Raw genomic sequence first — 21,616 nt, forward strand, 5'->3', positions numbered from 1 at the left:
TTTTAGGTTATTATTCTGCTAAAAGGTGAATTTGTCTCCCAGTGTCTGTTGGAAAGCAGACTGAACCAGGTTTCCTCTAGGATTTTGCCTATGCTTAGCTCTATTCTGTTTATATTTTTCAACTACAAAATTATGCCCTAGTCCTTGCCAATGACAAGCATACCCTTAACATGATGCAGCCAACACCATGCTTGAAAATATGAAGAGTGGTAATCAGTTATGTGTTGTGTTGAATTTGTCCCAAATATAACGCTTTGTATACAGGAAATAAAGTTAATTTCTTTGTACATTTGTTGCAGGTATACTTTCACTTAGTAAAGTGGAGTACCTAAAATGATGCTGATCCATCCTCAGTTTTCGCCAATCACAGCCATTAAACTCTTGGTGAAATCCCTGAGCGATTTCCTTCGTCTCCGGCTACTGAGTTAGGAAGGGCTTTCTCTTTGATACACCATCCAAAGTGTAATGAATAACTTCACCATGCTCAAAGCGTTATTCAAGGTCTACTTTTTTTACCCATCTTTGTAACGCTTGTCGTCTGGGGAAGGAGAGGAGGACCAAGGTGCAGTGTGGTAAGTGTTCATATTTTAAATATTTTAATGAACACTGAAAACAAAACAATAACCAACCAACGAACAGTCCTGTAAGGTGCAACACAGCACTAAACAGAAAATAACCACCCACCAAACACAATGGAAAACAGGCTACCTAAATACGGTTCTCAATCAGGGACAACGATTGACAGCTGCCTCTGATTGAGAACCATACCAGGCCAAACACAGAAATAGAAAATCATAGACAAACTAACATAGACAACCCACCCAACTCACACCCTGACCATACTAAAACAAAAGACAAAACAAAGGAACTAAGGTCAGAACGTGACAATATTCTAATATGTGTACTTCTTTGCGAGGCATTGGATAACCTCCATTGTCTTTGTTGTTGAGTATGTTTTTGAAACTCACTGCTCAACTGAGGGACCTTAGAGATAATTATATGTGTGGGGTACAGAGATGAGGTAGTCATAAAAAAACATGTTAAATACTATTATTGCACACAGAGCGAGTCCATGCAACGTATTATGTGACTCGTTAAGCAAATATGTACACCTTTAGTTATTTAGGCTTGCCACAAAAAAGGATTTGAATACTTTCTGACTCAAGGCATTTCAGCTTTTCATTTTAAATGAATTAGTAAAATTGTCTAAGCATAATTCCACTTTGACATTATGAGGTATTGTGGGTAGGCCAGTGACACAAAATATAAATTTACTCCATTTTAAATTCCCGCTGTAACACAACAAAATGTGGAAAAAGTCAAGGGTTGTGAAAACGTTTTGAAGGCACGGTATATACTGTATTTAGCTGATATCCTATTTACAGTGCATTCGGGAAAGTATTCAGACTCATTGACATTTTCCACATTTTGTTACATTACAGCCTTATTCTGAAATGGCAGAATACTGCCCCCGTTGGAGAAATGCGTGCCCATAGTAAACTGACAAAAAATCTGTAAAAAATTGCTAATATATGCATATAATAAATATTATTGAATAGAAAACACTCTAAAGCTTCTAAAACCGTTCAAATTATGTCTCTATGTAAAGCAGAACTCACAGGGCATCCATTCTTCCAAACTCTTTCTGTCATCAGAAAAGTTGGCCCAACTTTGACGTCATCGCCCCCACCCTTCCCAACCAGCTACAGATCTGGAAACAGTTTCTATCTCTTCAGCGCGATGTCCTCTTTCAATGGGGCGTCATTGTGAAGATTGCGCGCTCCCTCCGGTCACGCAATAATACGTGCGCGAGTCTGCAATTTCTCTCTCTTTGTTCCAAGATCCACCAAACGATGTAGGCTTCTCCTTTCGAGCTTATATATTTTATATATGATTAAAACATGTTTTAGCTCGAATCTGAACTTAGTTTGACCAGTTTAGTCGACATATAATATGTAATTTTGAAGTTTCGATGCGCAACCCATAGATTTTTGAGTGCTTTTCAGCCGAAATTAGTCTCGTTTGATAACCCAAAGACACACATTTGAAAGGCAAACGCTGGTTTTGGTAAGTATGACTTCTTCCACGACTTCTGATCGAACAACGGCAAAGGTAAGGGAATATTTATGTGGTTATTATGTGTTTCTGTGGACTCCGAAATAGCGAAGCCATATTGCTAATCTATGAGCGCCGTCTCATATTATTGACAAGTGAACGAATTCTGTAACGTTAAAAATAAATGTAACACAGCTGTTTTATTAAGAAGAAGTGTATCTTTCTAACTATATGTAGAACATGTATATTTAGTCAACGTTTATGATGTGTATTTCTGTTATCTGGCAGAGTTATCATAATTTCTCCGGGCATTGTTGTAGCATTTTTTGACCATGACCTTCAATGTAAACCGTGATTTATGGATATAAATAGCATATTATTGAAAAAAACATAAATGTACTGTCTAACATGTCCTATTCCTGTCATCTGATGAAGATTTTCAAAAGGTTAGTGAATTATTTTTCTTTTAATCCTGCTTTTGTGATTGCATCTATTGTTCTACAAAATGGCTATGTAAATTTGCCTATCTTTGGTGGTGGTTTGACATAAATATGTGCTATGTTTTCGCCGTAAAACATTTTAGAAATCTGACTTGGTGGCTAGATGAACAAGGTGTTTATCTTTCATTTGAGCTATTGGACTTGTTAATGTGTGGAGGTTAAATATTTCTACGAATATTTTTGCGTTCTGTGCGCCACTGTGTCAGTTGAGCAGTGGGGGAGGGTACCCCTAGAGGTACGTGTGGGGCCATTTAAAACCTGTTTGGGATAGGGGGCAACATTTTCGCTTCTGGATGAAATGCGTGCCCAGAGTGAACTGCCTCCTACTCAGTCCCAGATACTAATATATGCATATTATTATAATTAGTATTGGATAGAAAACACTCTGAAGTTTCTAAAACTGTTTGAATGGTGTCTGTGAGTATCCAACCAGGAAGTGGGAAATCTGAGGTTTGTAGTTTTTCAAAGCTTGGCCTACCGAATACACAGTGTCTATGGGGTCAAGTTTCACTTCCTAAGGCTTCCACTAGATGTCAACCGTCTTTAGAAACTTGTTTCAGGCTTTTGCTATAAAGGAGGGGGGAATGGGAGCTGAATGAGTCATGGGTCTGGCAGAGTGTCTCAGGCTCGTGACGCGCGGTCCCGACAGAGTTAGCTCTCGTTCCAGTGCTTTTCTACAGACAATGGAATTCTTCGGTTGAACATTATTGAAGTGTTATGTTAAAAACGTCCTAAAGATTGATTCCATACATCGTTTGACATGTTTCTATGACCTGTAACGGAACTTTAAGAGTTTTTGTCTGGATTTAGTGCTCGTGCCTTATGAAGATGGATTACTGGGCTGAACACGCTAACAACAAGTGGCTATTTGTACATAAATTATGGACTTTCTGGAACTTTATGGAACAAATCAGACATTTATTGTCAAACTGGGATTCCTGGGAGTGCATTCTGATGAAGATCAAAGGTAAGTGAATGTTTATAATGTTATTTCTAACTTCTGTTGACTCCAACATGGTGGATATTTCTTTGGCTGAGCGCCGTACTCAGATTATGCTTTTTCGGTAAAGTTTTTTTGAAATCTGACACAGCGGTTGCATTAAGGGGAAGTCTATCTTTAATTCTGTGAATAACACTTGTATCTTTTATCAATGATTATTATGAGTATTTCTGGGATTTGATGTGACTATCTGCAAAATCATAGGATGTTTTGGAATCAAAACATTACGACACGTAACGCGCCAATGTAAACTGAGATTTTTTGATATAAATATGCACATTATCGTACAAAATATACATGTATTGTGTAAAATGATGTCCTATGAGTGTCATCTGATGAAGATCATCAAAGGTTAGTGATTAATTTTATCTATATTTCTGCTTTTTGTGACTCCTATCTTTGGCTGGAAAAAATGGCTGTGTGTTTTCGTGACTTGGCTATGACCGAACATAATCATATGTTGTGCTTTCGCTGTAAAGCCTTTTTGGAATCGGACATGATGGGTAGATTAACAAGAAGTTTATCTTTCATTTGTTGTATTGGACTTGTTAATGTGTGAAAGTTACATATTTCTAAAAAATATTTTTGAATTTGGCGCTGTGCCTTTTCAGTGGAACACCTGCCCTAGAAAGGTTAATTGTGTTTATCCCTGATCAATCTACACACAATACCCCATAATGACAAAACAAAAACAGGATTTTTGAAAAATCTGCTAATTTAATTTTTTTTTTAAATCGCATTTCAGTATTCTGTTGAAGCACCTTTTGGCAGCGATTACAACCTTGAGTCTTCTTCTCCCATTCTTCACTGCAGATCCTCTCAAGCTCTGTCAAGTTGGATGGGGAGCGTCACTGCACAGCTATTTTCAGGTCTCCAGAGGTGTTCAACTGGGTTCAAGTCCGGGCTCTGGCTGGGCCACTCAAAGACATTCAGCGACTTGTCCCAAAGCCACTCCTGTGTTGTCTTGGCTGCGTGCTGATCTTTGTTCTGTTGGAAGGTGAACTTTTGCCCCAGTCTGAGGTCCTTCCTTAATAATATGTAATAGTAATAGACTAATTTATGTCTACATATAGACACACTTAAAAACTGCAAATTAGTTCATAACATGTGTTTCATATAATTGTCTCGTAAGTGTATTTATTCATTTACCACTAGGATGATGCTAGACCTAACACAGACAGTGAACCAGATAATGATGACACTCAGGCCCATCATCAAGTTGAGGAAAGAAGAGGGGCAAGTAAGAGAGGCAAATGCCCCAGAAAGGTCAACAGAGGAGAACAAGGAGAATCACAGACAGGACAACAGAGGAGAACAAGGAGAATGTGTCAGTAGCATTACCGTCTGTGTGTGTGTAAGTAACAAGTAGCCTGTAAATTACTGCTTGCTGAAGTAATTTACAGGCTAGCCCAGTGCTCCAACAATGCCATTATAAATGTCACCCTGGACCCAGAACATTTAGTAATACAATCCTTGGTGAATCCTCAGCTCCAAGTTTTGACATTTCAACATGTGGCGAGAGTTTCAACAACTTACTGTACAGCTGTGTATCATGAGCAATTTCACAATCAGGTTACCATATTATTCCTCAATTAAGTCACTTTTTTTCTGTGATTCCAGGTTAGATTGGCTAAACATCATTGCTGTACCAATTTCAGAATCAGTACCTTGCTGTTTTCTGTATTTCCTTAGCCGTACCAAAAGATGCATGTCGCCCCCTCAGAGGAAGAAGAGTTGTAAAGATTTTACAAGCATTTCCCATCTCCACCACCTCAACAACTGCTTGAAAAATTATTGGAAGGGATTAAAAGCGGGAACTAATTGTAAAAATCAATACATTTTCTGTTTGTGTGCGCTTGTGTGTGTCTGTGTGCTTGTGTATGTGCGTGCATGCTAGTGTGTGCGTGCATGCTAGTGTGTGCGTTCTAACACTGCAGAGCCCAGCAGAGAGTCTCTGAATGTTTGCACTGCGGCCTTGGCGGTGGCGTGTGTAACTGTGTGCTTTTGTGTTTAACTGGTGTTATCACCTCAGTATCTGCCAGCAGGGCACGTGTCAGCAAATTGATATGATCTCTGTTCAACCATCGCTCTGGGGTTGGGACAGTAAGAGAATCCTGGCCCACCTGTGTACAATCTCTCTCTCTTTCTCTCTCTCTCTCTTCTATCCTCCATCCTCCATCCTCTATACTCCATCCTCCATGCCGCAGGGGCCCCTTGGATCAGCTTGTTTGTATGAGGCAGGAAGGGAGGGGGGATAGATGTTTGCTCTGGCAACAGGAAGTGAGGGTGGCTTAAGAGCAGACAGAAAAATGCATAGATGCCTGTAGCAAATGTGCTCTGAGGGTATGTTTAGAGATTTGACAATTAGGCTATTCCTCCCACTCATTCCTAACATATTGATGGTGAGAAACTGAAATGATCAAGACAGTTGTGTCCACCCGACATCTCAAAGAGAAGGGAACATAATTGTAGGGATTACTGATGATGATATGATGATGATATGTTCAAATGTGTATTACAAAAGCAATGGTCCAACATACAAATACCAATCAAACCCACAATCTTTTTCAAAGACAAATCAGTAGAGTGACACATTAATCAATATGTAAAAGTCATGAGGAAATTAGCCAAATCATATGTTTGTTGTCTTTATGTTATTTGTGTTGCCATGGTATTATATATCTGCTATATGGCCAGTTATTTCAAAAGCACCAACAACTTCCTCTTTTAACTCCTCTAATGAAAACAAGAAGGGAGTGAGGGGAGAATACTCTGTCTTTTTCCCTTTCCTATGGTTTAATTTACCATCCCTAACTTAATATTTATCTTTGTGTCTAAGAGAGGATTGAGTATGTTCATTAATTGTGGCAGTTCCGACACTAAACTGCCTTTGTGTGTGTGGGGGGGAGAGGGAGGGAGGAGGGTGGTCTTAACCCATGTTGGATGCTATTTCCATTTCAGGGCGGCCTGACCCTTGCTGAGGGGGGAAAGTTTTTTACTCCCTCTCTCTCTCACTGGAGGAGGAGGAGGGTGTTCACAAATTACATGCAGACTTTCTGCATCAAGTGTCAGCCCTGCAAGAGGAATTTCTCTCTTCCCTCAGAGCGTTCTCTCAGCCTGGTGAACTTCTTCACCCTAATGGACCCAGAGAGGAGTGAGTGACTAGCGGAGGTGCAGAATCTTTTCAGGGGGGAACAGGACACATGGAATATGGCTCACACTGTGAAAAGCCCACTGCGGAGGTCCTTCAGTGAGCATGTGAAAGTCTCCACCAACAAGGCTTGGGATGTATTCTGGAAGAGTGCGAGGGAGAAAAGGCTTTGCGGTAAGTGTTGGACTTGACTGTACTTTCACACATTGACCAATTGTTTTGAGTATGTGGCCACACACACTGCTCTAATGGCTTGTTGACTCAAACTTTGGGCGGGATTCAATCTGTATCGCAGAAGTAACGTGGAAGATCCGCGTTATAGCTTGATTGATGTATAAAGGCAATCGTCCCATGTTCGTGGAGAATGCCTTCACGTTAAAAGCTGCATATGTTGGCTCAATCGTAAATTACCTTTACATTTTAGCGCAGAACTTCCACTATACTTCCGTGATACATATTGAATCCAGCCCTTTAAGTAGTGATGGATCTTCTGGCTTCACTGTTGTATTTACGCAACAATCAATAGTTACATTGACTTGACAGTTGTCTGTCTAACCCATAAATCCCTTATCAAATAATTTTCGCTTTCACCAAAACTGACAATCTCCACACTCCACTCACCTCACAGCTGTATCGTGTTAAACCTCTCAGTGTTTCACGCTCCAATCCCAGTCCTACATACCATTGAGGTATTTTCCCATGATTGTGTGTCAATCAAAACATAATGTGGAATAATACTAATGAAAAAAAACTCCTGTGTGTAGCTAGTGTCCTGCCGAGGGGTCAGTGGCCCATGGCCTCTGGTGGGCTGTCAGTGGGGGGAGCTGTCACCGGAGTAGGAGCTTCATGGTTCTCATACAGAGACCTGCTGAGATGACCTGGATTCCTTTATGAATTTCAGTGCTTGTGCGTTACGAGTGTGTGTCATGTGTCCATTCGTTATGCTTTCACTCACACATGCACATACAGAAGTATGCACACACACAACGCTTCAGCATAGTCTTATGAGCTATACGTTGCTTTTCAACACATGCAGATATGCACACATGCATGCATATGAATGTACACACACACACGCGAAGCTGTCATTCAAATTCACCTCAGTTTCAGCTGTGTGGTGTCATCTTTGAGGTGTCATTGAACTCAAATCCTATGCATCTGATGCCAACAAATGTCTCTTCAAGCTGAGAGATAATATCAGAAAACCAACCAGTTCATATTGCAGTCCTCTCAACATGTGTGTTGGATTAATGACACCACACAGTGACGTTGGTTAGTTGAGCTCACCCATTGGCTGGGGGTAATTACACAATGCTAGCTAGCTGTGGCAGTGTGCATATCATTAGGGAACTTGGAATGGCACAGGCACTAGGAATAGGCTACCTGCCAGCTCTAACGGGAAAAAGGCCCCCCAAGGGACCTTATGAGCAAAACTCTTTCTCTCCCTCCATGTTTCTCTATTTCCCTCTCTCTTTAACACTCTTTCTCACTAATTCCCGCATGCATATGATGTTTTATTTATTGCACTCATCTCTCTCGCTCTCTCTCTCTCTCTGCCCTACTGCAGTGTGCATTTCACAAGGAGGAGCCGCTGTCCGTCATACATCACAAACCTGTACTAATATTTACACCCACACTAAAGAGTCATAACTCTGGCCAAATATGGTGTTCCATTCAAACGCTGCAACGCTCATCCAAACAGCACCTCTGCCAGATGTAGTCTATAAACAGACTCTCTGCCAGATGTAGTCTATAAACAGATTCTCTGCCAGATGTAGTCTATAAACAGACCCTCTGCCAGATGTAGTCTATAAACAGCACCTCTGCCAGATGTAGTCTATAAACAGAAACTCTGCCAGATGTAGTCTAAAAACAGCGCCTCTGCCAGATGTAGTCTAAAAACAGCAACTCTGCCAGATGTAGTCTATAAACAGCACTTCTGCCAGATCTAGTTTATAAACAGCACCTCTGCCAGATCTAGTCTATAAACAGCACCTCTGCCAGATCTAGTCTATAAACAGCACCTCTGCCAGATCTAGTCTATAAACAGCACCTCTGCCAGATCTAGTCTATAAACAGCACCTCTGCCAGATGAGGTCTAAAAACAGACCCTCTGCCAGATGTAGTCTATAAACAGCACCTCTGCCAGATGTAGTCTATAAACAGCACCTCTGCCAGATGTAGTCTATAAACAGCACCTCTGCCAGATGTAGTCTACAAACAGCACCTCTGCCAGATGTAGTCTATAAACAGCACCTCTGCCAGATGAAGTCTATAAACAGCACCTCTGCCAGATGAGGTCTAAAAACAGACCCTCTGCCAGATGTAGTCTATAAACAGCACCTCTGCCAGATGTAGTCTATAAACAGCACCTCTGCCAGATGTAGTCTATGAACAGCACCTCTGCCAGATGAGGTCTAAAAACAGACCCTCTGCCAGATGTAGTCTATAAACAGCACCTCTGCCAGATGTAGTCTATAAACAGCACCTCTGCCAGATCTAGTCTATAAACAGCACCTCTGCCAGATGTAGTCTACAAACAGCACCTCTGCCAGTCAAATGTGATACTGCAAGCGAGGCGTGCGTCATTCCACTGGGTCGCCACAGAGCTTCTCACAAGTCAGAGCCAAAGAAAATAGCATGGAACAGCGGAAGAGAGAGGAGCAGGCCTCGCAGGGCTCTGAAGTAAACATCTGGCTGTGGGAAGGCAGGGGTGGATGGTGGATGGGGATGTTTGAGGCCATGTGCTTTATCTGCTTTCTGTCAGAAAGGCAGAGGGACGTGGATGGGAGTGGAAGGGGTGGGGTGGGGGGGGGGGGGGGGGCTGTGTGATGGCCAGCTGGAAAAGCACAGAGCTGGAAGTTTCAGAGAACAACTGTAGATGTACTGTGGTGAAGTCGGAAGTTTACATACACCTTAGCTAACTACATTTAAACTCAGTATTTCACAATTCCTGATATTTAATCTGATTTAAAAATGCTCTGTCTTAGGTCAGTTAGGATCACCACCTTATTTCAAGAAAGTGAAATGTCAGATTAATAGTAGAGAGAATTATTTATTTCAGCTTTTATTTCTTTCATCACATTCCCAGTGGGTCAGAAGTTTACATACACTCAATTAGTATTTGGTAGCATTGCCTTTAAATTGTTTAACTTGGGTCAAACGTTTCGGGTAGCCTTCCACAAGCTTCTCACAATAAATTGGGTGAATTTTGGCCCATTCCCCCTGACAAAGCTGGTGTAACTGAGTCAGGTTTGTAGTCCTCCTTGCTCGCACACACTTTTTCAGTTCTGCCCACAAATGTTTGATTGGATTGAGGTCAGGGCTTTGTGAAGGCCACTCCAATACCGTTACTTTGTTGTCCTTAAGCCATTTTTCCACAACTTTGGGAGTATGCTTGGGGTCATTGTCCATTTGGAAGACCCATTTGTGACCAATATATCCACATAATTTTCCGTCCTCATGATGCCATCTATTTTGTGAAGTGCACCAGTCCCTCCTGCATCAAAGCACCCCCACAACATGATGCTTCCACCCCCGTGCTTCATGGTTGGGATGGTGTTCTTCGGCTTGCAAGCCTCCCCTTTCTCCTCCAAACATGGTCATTATGGCCAAACAGTTCTATTTTTGTTTCATCAGACCAGAGGACATTTCTCCAAAAAAGTACAATCTTTGTCCCCATGTGCAGTTGCAAACCGTAGTCTGGATTTTTTTATGGCGGTTTTGGAGCAGTGGCTTCTTCCTTGCTGAGTGGCCTTTCAGGTTATGTTGATATACAGTGGGGCAAAAAAGTATTTAGTCAGCCACCAATTGTACAAGTTCTCCCACTTAAAAAGATGAGAGAGGCCTGTAATTTTCATCATGACTAAATACTTTTTTGCCCCACTGTAGGACTCGTTTTACTGTGGATATCGATACTTTTGTACCTGTTCTGGGATTGATTTGCACTTTTCGCACCAAAGTACGTTCATCTCTAGGAAACAGAATGCGTCTCCTTCCTGAGCGGTTTGATGGCTGCATGGTCCCATGGTGTTTATACTTGCGTACTGTTGTTTGTACAGATGAACGTGGTACCTTCAGACATTTGGAAATTGCTCCCAATGATGAACCAGACTTGTGGAGGTCTAAAAAAGGTCTGAGGTCTTGGCTGATTTCTTTTGATTTCCCCATGATGTCAAGCAAAGAGGCGCTGCTTTTGAAGGTAGGCCTTGAAATACAGTGCCTTGCGAAAGTATTCGGCCCCCTTGAACTTTGTGACCTTTTGCCACATTTCAGGCTTCAAACATAAAGATATAAAACTGTATTGTTTTGTGAAGAATCAACAACAAGTGGGACACAATCATGAAGTGGAACGACATTTATTGGATATTTCAAACTTTTTTAACAAATCAAATTCTGAAAAATTGGGCGTGCAAAATTATTCAGCCCCTTTACTTTCAGTGCAGCAAACTCGCTCCAGAAGTTCAGTGAGGATCTCTGAATGATCCAATGTTGACCTAAATGACTAATGATGATAAATACAATCCACCTGTGTGTAATCAAGTCTCCGTATAAATGCACCTGCACTGTGATAGTCTCAGAGGTCCGTTAAAAGCACAGAGAGCATCATGAAGAACAAGGAACACACCAGGCAGGTCCGAGATACTGTTGTGAAGAAGTTTAAAGCCGGATTTGGATACAAAAAGATTTCCCAAGCTTTAAACATCCCAAGGAGCACTGTGCAAGCGATAATATTGAAATGGAAGGAGTATCAGACCACTGCAAATCTACCAAGACCTGGCCGTCCCTCTAAACTTTCAGCTCATACAAGGAGAAGACTGATCAGAGATGCAGCCAAGAGGCCCATGATCACTCTGGATGAACTGCAGAGATCTACAGCTGAGGTGGGAGACTCTGTCCATAGGACAACAATCAGTCGTATATTGCACAAATCTGGCCTTTATGGAAGAGTGGCAAGAAGAAAGCCATTTCTTAAAGATATCCATAAAAAGTGTTGTTTAAAGTTTGCCACAAGCCACCTGGGAGACACACCAAACATGTGGAAGAAGGTGCTCTGGTCAGATGAAACCAAAATTGAACTTTTTGGCAACAATGCAAAACTTTATGTTTGGCGTAAAAGCAACACAGCTCATCACCCTGAACACACCATCCCCACTGTCAAACATGGTGGTGGCAGCATCATGGTTTGGGCCTGCTTTTCGTCAGCAGGGACAGGGAAGATGGTTAAAATTGATGGGAAGATGGATGGAGCCAAATACAGGACCATTCTGGAAGAAAACCTGATGGAGTCTGCAAAAGACCTGAGACTGGGACGGAGATTTGTCTTCCAACAAGACAATGATCCAAAATATAAAGCAAAATCTACAATGGAATGGTTAAAAAATAAACATATCCAGGTGTTAGAATGGCCAAGTCAAAGTCCAGACCTGAATCCAATCGAGAATCTGTGGAAAGAACTGAAAACTGCTGTTCACAAATGCTCTCCATCCAACCTCACTGAGCTCGAGCTGTTTTGCAAGGAGGAATCAGTCTCTCGATGTGCAAAACTGATAGAGACATACCCCAAGCGACTTACAGCTGTAATCGCAGCAAAAGGTGGTGCTACAAAGTATTAACTTTAATTCTGAATAATTTTGCACGCCCAATTTTTCAGTTTTTGATTTGTTAAAAAAGTTTGAAATATCCAATAAATGTCGTTCCACTTCATGATTGTGTCCCAATTGTTGTTGATTCTTCACAAAAACATTATTTTCTGGAATTTTCCAAGCTGTTTAAAGGCACAGTCAATTTAGTGTATGTAAACGTCTGACCCACTGGAATTGTGATACAGTGAATTATAAGTGAAATAATTGGTCTGTAAACAATTGTTGGAATTGCACAAAGTAGATGTCCTAACCGACTTGCCAAAACTATAGTTTGTTATTAACAAGAAATTTGTGGAGTGGTTGAAAAACTCCAACCTAACTGTATGTAAACTTCTACTTCAACTGTATCTTTCTGTTACTGTATCTCGCACATTCGTCTTTTTCGCTCGGTCCATCTCTTTTTCAGTCTCTTTATTTTTTGACTAATTATTTTTTTTGTTCCCCATTTTAAATATTTGGGAATAGATATATTTCCTTCCTTAGACAGAACCATTTCCAGAAATGTTTACAGAACGTTCAAATCAATTCAATCCGACCTCAGTAAATGGACTAATTTCCAAGTTACTTTAACAGGAAGAATATCTATTGTGAAAATGAATATATTGCCATGGCTGAATTTTTGTAGTTCAATATTTCCCTTGCCTCCCCCTTCTGGTATTGAGATAAAATACATAGTGCAGTTAAAAAATGTATTTTGGAAGATTAGCGAGCAAGGATAAAATTAACAAACTTGCAAAGAGGGAAAGACGTAGGAGGACTATCCGTACCAATCTTTAAATTGTATTTCCAGGCACAAGCATTTCATTCCATCCTGAATAGATTTAGACATGATTCTTCCAGCCCCTAGCTGAGTGTAGACAGAAATACGGTGTCTCCGATTGCCCTGGAAGAGGTGGTCTTCACTGATATATCCCTATACATCAAAAAGTCTAAGCAGTCAAAAGATAAATCATAAGGAATAAGGTTTTGGAGTCTCTGTCCTATATCTATGAGAAATATTAAAGTTTAGGATATTTTTTTTATTTACACATATTTAACCAGTTATTTTTGTTGGCACATCCTTCCATTAGTTTGTATGGGTTACTTTCAGACGAGTCTCATGTGACACTCGTAGAGCAAAACAGGTCGTAGAGCAAAATGGAGAACACCATCGTGTTCAGGAGAGACATAAGTTTATGGGCCTGTTTCGGAAGCCACAGACGTTTTCGTGAGAAGACCAATTTTCGGGATGTCTCGTGGTCTGACAAACACTACTGTAGCTCTGCCACCTTCGACCGCAGATGCCGAAGGGCGACATAGGCGGATGCGGTGGATTGAGATGCAGTCCATGCTAAAAAAACAAATATATCTAGCTTATACTGCCAGATTTTGCTGGGGATTTTTTTATTATGTTCCTTAGATTGATCACATGTGCGTCAATAGACTCTTAAGGATTAAACCATGTAAACTACGCTTTGGTCCTATTATTGCTCACATTAAAAAAAAAATGTTTTACAAATGTAACTGGGAATCAAAATGGCATGCCCATACTCCAATATTTCACAATAATGCCTGACGATCTGGAGGGCAGCCTTTCGCATCCCCCCAATGGTCCAAATGTGGAATCCGTATCCTTGTCGATATCATGGACAATTTGAGAACATTCCAAGATTTGAACGGCACATATACAGTACCAGTCAAAAGTTTGGACACACCTACTCATTCAAGGGTTTTTCTTTATTTTGACTATTTTCTACATTGTAGAATAATAGTGAAGACATCAAAACTATGAAATAACACATGGAATCCTGTAGTAACCAAAAAAGTGTTAAACAAATCAAAATATATTTTATATTTTTGAATCTTCAAAGTAGTCACCCTTTGCCTTGATGACAGATTTGCACACTCTTGGCATTTTCTCAACCAGCATCACCTGGAATGTTTTTATAACAGTCTTGAAGGAGTTCCCACATATGCTGAGCACTTGTTGGCTGCTTTTCCTTGACTCTGCGGTCCAACTCATCCCAAACCATCTCAATTGGGTTGATGTCGGGTGATTGTGGAGGCCAGGTCATCTGATGCAGCACTCCATCACTCTCCTTGGTCAAATAGCACTTACACAACCTGCAGGTGTGTTGGGTCATTATCCTGTTCAAAAACAAATTATAGTTCCACTAAGGGCAAACCAGATGAGATGGCATATCTCTGCAAAATGCTTTGGTAGCCATGCTGGTTAAGTGTGCCTTGAATTTTTTTTTTTATCACTGACAGCGTAACCAGCAAAGCACCCCCACACCATCACTCCTCCTCCTCCATGCTTCACGGTGGGAACCACACATGCGGAGATCATCTGTTCACCTACTCTGCGTGTCACAAAGACACGGCAGACTTCCACCCGTCTAATGTCCGTTGCTTGTGTTTCTTTGCCCAACCAAGTCTCTTCTTCTTATTGGTGTCCTTTAGTAGTGTTTTTTTGGGGCAATTCGACCATGAAGGCCTGATTCATGCAGGCTCATTTGACAGTTGATGTTGAGATGTGTCTGTTACTTGAACTCTGTGAAGCATTTATTTGGGCTGCAATTTCTGAGGCTGGTAACTCTAATGAACCTATCCTCTGCAGCAGAGGTAACTCTGGGTCTACTTTTCCTGTGGTGGTCCTCATGAAAGCCAGTTTCATCATAGCGCTTGATGGTTTTTGCGACTGCACTTGAAGAAACCTTCAAAGTTCTTGAAATGTTCCGTATTGACTGACCTTCATGTCTTCAAGTAATGATGGACTGTCATTTATTTTTTGCTTATTTGAGCTGTTCTTGCCATAATATGGACTTGGTCTTTTATCAAATAGGGCTATCTTCTGTATACCACCTCTACCTTGTAACAACACAGCTGATTGGCTCAAATGCATTAAGAAGGAAAGAAATTCCACAAATTAACTTCTAACAAGGCACACCTGTTAATTGAAATGCATTCCAGGTGACTACCTCGTGAAGCTGGTTGAGAGAATGCCAAGAGTGTGCAAAGCTGTCAAGGCAAAGGGTGGCTACTTTGAAGAATCTGAAATATAACATATATTTTGATTTGTTTAAAACTTTTTGGGTTACTACAGGATTCCATATGTGTTATTTCATAGTTTTCATGACTTCACTTGTATTCTGCAATGTATAAAATGGTAAAAAATAAAGAAAACCCCTTGAATGAGTAGGTGTGTCCAAACATTTGACTGTTACTGTACATTACCAGGCAATTCCTTTTTTTCTATATTTACAACTTAGGTCAGCTATGCTGGCCTATGGAGTCCCTTGGAAACACAACCACGAAACCATCCAATGATGGGATTTAGAAATAAATTATCTGGGCTCCCAAAAGGACTGATCTCCATAATATATTAACAACTTTTGGAAAGCTCTTATTCTGAGCTTGTCATAACTAAAGTAGGGTCCACATATCTAAGTGAATCTTAACAACCTTTTAACTGGAACAAAATATGGAAAAATATGACCTTGGCATCTTTTAATCCTAACCATTAACTTCACAGACTGTATTTAACACCATTGAAAACCTTTACGATGAAATTAGCTCCAACTCCCAACTGTTCACTGTGTCCCCTAAATCAAGTAGGCACATTCCTTCATATAATGTGGGAGTGCTTCTGGGACAAAGTTAAAAAATTAATTTAGATGTGCATAAATGTAAATATTGAATGCGTTGCATCTACTATGATACTTAATGATGATAGCTCCTTGAATCTCTCAGTCATTCAAAGACGATTACTACTGGCAGGCAGTACTGTCGCAAACAAGATGTTGGCACTTAGATGGCAATCACCCCACACTCTCCCAATTCACCAGTGGATACAGCCATTTTTTAAAATTATAACAATAGAATTATTGACAATCTCAGTGGGGGGTTGGATGGAAACATGTCCAGTGGGAATGGGACGGGGAGTTGAGGGTGTAGGCCCACCTCTTTCCCCCCCTATTTTTACAGCCTTACGGTTACATGCAGTATAAACTGTGTAAATTGACATGAATATTCACTTGTATACTTGTATCCCCCAACCTCCCAAAATACAAAGCAAAAAAAAACTATTGGAGATGATACGAAACACCAATTTTCTGCCGATCCTTCACTTTGTTTTTAGGCTCAGAAAACTTGGGGGTGGGCAACGGCCCGCCAGTTGGGGAACCCTTAACCTACAGTGGAAGCATGACACTTCATTTAGAGTAAACTTGACTTTTCTTAGTGCTGATGCTGTTACACTGTTCTCAGTGTAAGAAATAACACCTGTAGTGTTACAGTAAATCATTTTGGGTGTTGTTTTAAGACTATATGGTGTAAAGCCTTATTTTCATATTTCCCAGGGTGCCTTTTCTTTTTGAGTGAATTGTAGAGTTACCACCCTCGACTCTATTTGTTAGTGACAGAGACATGGTATTGCTTTGTTTTTCCTTTTAAAGGCTTTATAACAAGGTTTTAACATGGTTTTATAACAAGTGAGTACCTAGAGGAATGCCATAATTAAAATGTAACTATGCCAGTACAATACATATATCAGATGGCCTAGTTTTACTATAACATAGATGGAACTGTTTTACTCTTCAAAGTGTAAAAAACTAAATCTGGTTATTAACACCAACACCAGGGGTTCTTTTTTGTATACCACTGAGTGTTACTTTCACTCTTACTGAGTGAATTGAACTCCTGAATCAACACTAGAATGTTACACTGAAAAATCCACACTGGCCAATTTGTTGTGCAGTGTATAGTATCTATGGCAGGCTCCAGAGCTCCAGTCTTTTCCCCTCTCTGAGCTGCCTGCCCGCCTGCCTCATCAGCAATATTACCTCACTCTGAGAACCAGGGCCATGTGCTCCACCTGTCACTGCCTCCCTGTGCTCAAATGAAAGACTCAGGGGGTAGTAAGTGTATGTGGGGGGGTTGCATATCTCAGTGTGTGTAACATATGATATACTCAAAGGTACTGAGGTGTGTGTATGGGGGTTGGGGAGAGAAGTGTAAGGTGTGTAGTATACAGGAGAAAGAGGAAGAAGTGGGAGTGTGTGTAAGGGGGGTCCGGGGTTCCTGTTCTGATGCAGAGCAGGCCTGTTTGAGCTGAACGATTACAGTTAGAAAGACTTACCAGATGGGGCAATGCAGAAAAAACTGCTGGGAAAAAAGTAAAGGAAGTGGAGTCGGATTACAAGTTCCTCCTGGCAAAGAGAATATGTTAAAAATCTATGACCTACTTAGAGATAGGTTCTCCACCGCCTTCTTTTGGAGACCATTAATATTTTAGAGTTTAGGGCTTCCTTCCAAATCATTTTATCAGATATTGTTTGATTTCAATACATTTGATCTGGATAAAATGTCTCATATTCAAAACACTTCAAGCAAAAACATATGTCATATGTATTCTCACAGACAGTCTGAAAATGGTTAATCTCTCTGGGCTTTTCCAATAGAATTAGAGTTGCCCAATACTTTGAAGTGCTCTGAGTGGTTAAGGGAAGTTTTACAGCAGAAATGTTAGGTTCAGAACAGCTATTCTGATTCTTGTCTTTGCCTGGCCACATTTGAACTTGGTCTCCAGATCTGTTTGCATTCTAACCCTATCCTCTGTCATACATTGTTCGCTTAACCATGTTTAGCCATATACACATTCTAGACTCCATAATAACTGTCCCTGATGAAGTACTATTAGCCAACTCTGTACAATACCATGCATTTGTCTTGATAACAATTATAACTGTATCATAACTGTACCTAGTCTTTGCATGATTAGCCAACCGTGTAAAGCCAGGTCTCAAGATCTGCCCTTGCTGACCCATGGTGAGAGAGTAACCGTAAATCAACTGCGCTGTTGGGTTAATGGCCTCGGCCCAGAATGAACACACACACACCCATGCACACACTACACACAGATTATATATGAGGATGTGACTGCCTTCTCGCCACAGTTGACCTCTGGACACATGTAAATCTATTAGTATGAAGCTATGTGTAAATCTGTTATTTTAATGAAGTATTTACTATGTTTAACGGATGTGTGGGACAGCTTGGTATATGGCGAACAGAAAGACTGTCCATTTAATTAAAAGTAATAATGTAACAGTATTGCTTCCGTCCCTCTTCTCACCGAACCCTGGGACTCGAACCAGAGACCTTCTGAACATATTGACAACTGCCTCCCACGAAGCATCGTTAACTATCACTCCACAAAAGCCAGGGCCCTTGCAGAGCAAGGGAAACAACTACATCCAGGTCTCACAATGAGTGACATCACTGATTGAAACGGCACTAATCAAATAAAATCAAAGCTTATTTGTGTGCCGAATACAACCTTACAGTAAAATGCTTACTTACAGGCTCTAACCAACAGTGCAATGTCGAAGTAAAAAAAATATATTAGGTGAACAATAGATAAGTAAAGAAATAAAAACAACACTAAAAAAGACAGTGAAAATAACAGTAGCGAGGCGATATACAGTAGCGAGGCTATAACAGTAGTAAGGCTACAGCTGAAGTCGGAAGTTTACATAAACCTTAGCCAAATACATTTAAACTGAGATTTTCACAAGTCCTGACATTTAATCCTAGTAAGGATCACCACCTTATTTTAAGAATGTGAAATGTCAGAATAATAGTAGAGAGAATGATTTATTTCAGCTTTTATTTCTTTCATCACATTCCCAGTGGGTCTGAAATTTACATACACTCAATTAGTATTTGGTAGCATTGCCTTTAAATTGTTTAACTTGGGTCAAATGTTTTGGGTAGCCTACCACAAGCTTTCCTCAATAAGGTGGGTGAATTTTGGCCCATTCCTCCTGACAAAGCTGGTGTAACTGAGTCAGGTTTGTAGGCCTCCTTGCTCGCACACGCTTATTCAGTTCTGCCCAAACATTTTCAACTTTGGAAGTATGCATGTGGTCATTGTCCATTTGGAAGACCCATTTGCGACCAAGTTTTAACTTCCTGACTGATGTCTTGAGATGTTGTTTGAATATATCCACATAAATGTAATTCCTCATAAAGACCTATATTTTGTGAAGCGCACCAGTCCTTCCTGCAGCAAAGCACCCCCACAACATGATGTTGCCACCCCCGTGCTTGGTTGGGTCGGTGTTCTTTGACTTGCAAGCCTCCCCCTTTCTCCTCCAAACATGGTCATTTTGACCAAACAGTTCTATCTTTGTTTCATCAGACCAGAGGACATTTCTCCAAAAAGTACGATCTTTGTCCACATGTGCAATTGTAAACTGTTGTCTGGATTTTTTATGCCGGTTATGGAGCAGTGGCTTCTTCCTTGCTGAGCGGCCTTTCAGGTTATGTCGATATAGGACTAATTTTACTGTGGATATAGATATTTTGTACCTGTTTCCTCCAGAATCTTCACAAGATCCTTTGCTGTTGATCTGGGATTGATTTGCACTTTTCCTACCTAAGTACATTCATCTCTAGGAGACAGAACTCGTCTCCTTCCTGAGCGGTATGACGGCTGTGTGGTCCCATGATGTTTATACTTGCATACTATTGTTTGTACAGATGAACGTGGTACCTTCAGGAATTTGAAAATTGCTCCCAAAGAAGAACCAGACTTGCGGAGATCTACAATATTTTTCCTGAGGTCTTGGCTGGTTTCTTTTTGATTTTCCCATGATGTCAAGCAAAGAGGCACTGAGTTTGAAGGTAGGCATTGAAATACATCCACAGCTATGTATATAAAGGCACCGGTTGGTAGGGCTAATTGAGGTAGTATGTACATGAAGTTAGTATGTCGCCAGACCCACTGGCTCCAGGTCATCTACAAGTCCATGCTAGGTAAAGCTCCGCCTTATCTCAGTTCACTGGTCATGATGGCAACACCCTTCCGTAGCATGCGCTCCAGCAGGTGTATCTCACTGATCATCCCTAAAGCCAACACCTCATTTGGCCGCCTTTCGTTCCAGTTCTCTGCTGCCTGTGACTGGAACGAATTGCAAAAATCGCTGAAGTTGGAGACTTTTATCTCCCTCACCAACTTCAAACATCTGCTATCTGAGCAGCTAACCGATCGCTGCAGCTGTACATAGTCTATCGGTAAATAGCCCACCCATTTTTACCTACCTCATCCCCATACTGTTTTTATTTATTTACTTTTCTGCTCTTTTGCACACCAATATCTCTACCTGTACATGACCATCTGATCATTTATCACTCCAGTGTTAATCTGCAAAATTGTAATCATTCGCCTACCTCCTCATGCCTTTTGCACATAATGTATATAGACTCTCTTTTTTTTCTACTGTGTTATTGACTTGTTAATTGTTTACTCCATGTGTAACTCTGTGTTGTCTGTTCACACTGCTATGCTTTATCTTGGCCAGGTCGCAGTTGCAAATGAGAACTTGTTCTCAACTAGCCTACCTGGTTAAATAAAGGTGAAATAAAATAAATAAAAATATGCATATATGATAAACAGAGAGTAGCAGGAGCGTAAAAGAGGGGTTGGGGGCACACAATGCAAATAGTCCGGGTAGCCATTTGATTACCTGTTCAGGAGTCTTATGGCTTGGGGGTAAAAACTGTTTAGATGCCTTTTTGTCCTAGACTTGGCACTATCCGATACCGCTTGCCATGCAGTAGTAGAGAGAACAGTGTATGACTGGGGAAGCTGGGGTCTTTGACCATTTTTAGGGCCTTCCTCTGACACCGCCTGGTATAGAGGTCCTGGATGGCAGGCGCTTAGCCCCAGTGATGTACTGGACCGTACGTACTACCCTCTGTAGTACCTTAGGGTCGGAGGCCGAGCAGTTGCCGTACCAGGCAGTGATGCAACCAGTCTGGATGCTCTCGATGTTGCAGTTGTAGAACCTTTTGAGGATCTAAGGACCTATGCCAAATCTTTTTAGTTTCCTGAGGGGGAATAGGCATTGTCGTGCCCTCTTCATGACTGTCTTGGTGTGTTTGGACCACTCTAGTTTGTTGGTGATGTGGACACCATGGACACCAAGGAAGCTCTCAACCTGCTCCACTACAGCCCCGTCGATGAGAATGGGGGTGTGCTCGGTCCTCCTTTTCCTGTAGTCCACAATCATCTCCTTAGTCTTGGTTATGTTGAGGGATAGTTTTTTATTCTGAAACGGCCAGGTCTCTGAACTCCTCCCTATAGGCTGTCCCATAGTTGTCGGTGAACAGGCCTACCACTGTTGTGTCATCGGCAAACTTAAACTTAATAATGGTGTTGGAGTCATGCCTGGCCATGCAGTCATGGGTGAACAGGGAGTACAGGAGGGGGCTGAGCACG

The 21,616-nt window shown here is 41.1% G+C and overlaps 1 protein-coding gene across 1 annotated transcript in view; it reads left to right on the forward strand.

Moving 5' to 3' along the window:
• Positions 1-6,554: 6,554 nt before the first annotated feature.
• The window catches only part of LOC109892768 (rho GTPase-activating protein 7), a 107,176-nt gene continuing 92,114 nt past the window's right edge, over positions 6,555-21,616 (forward strand). The window contains exon 1 of the mRNA XM_020485535.2: positions 6,555-6,880. Within this exon, the coding sequence (XP_020341124.1) occupies positions 6,766-6,880 (115 nt within the window). The 5' untranslated portion in view covers positions 6,555-6,765. The remainder of the gene's footprint in view (positions 6,881-21,616) is intronic.

Source organism: Oncorhynchus kisutch, linkage group LG6 (assembly GCF_002021735.2).
Source record: "Oncorhynchus kisutch isolate 150728-3 linkage group LG6, Okis_V2, whole genome shotgun sequence".
Lineage (NCBI taxonomy): Eukaryota > Metazoa > Chordata > Actinopteri > Salmoniformes > Salmonidae > Oncorhynchus > Oncorhynchus kisutch.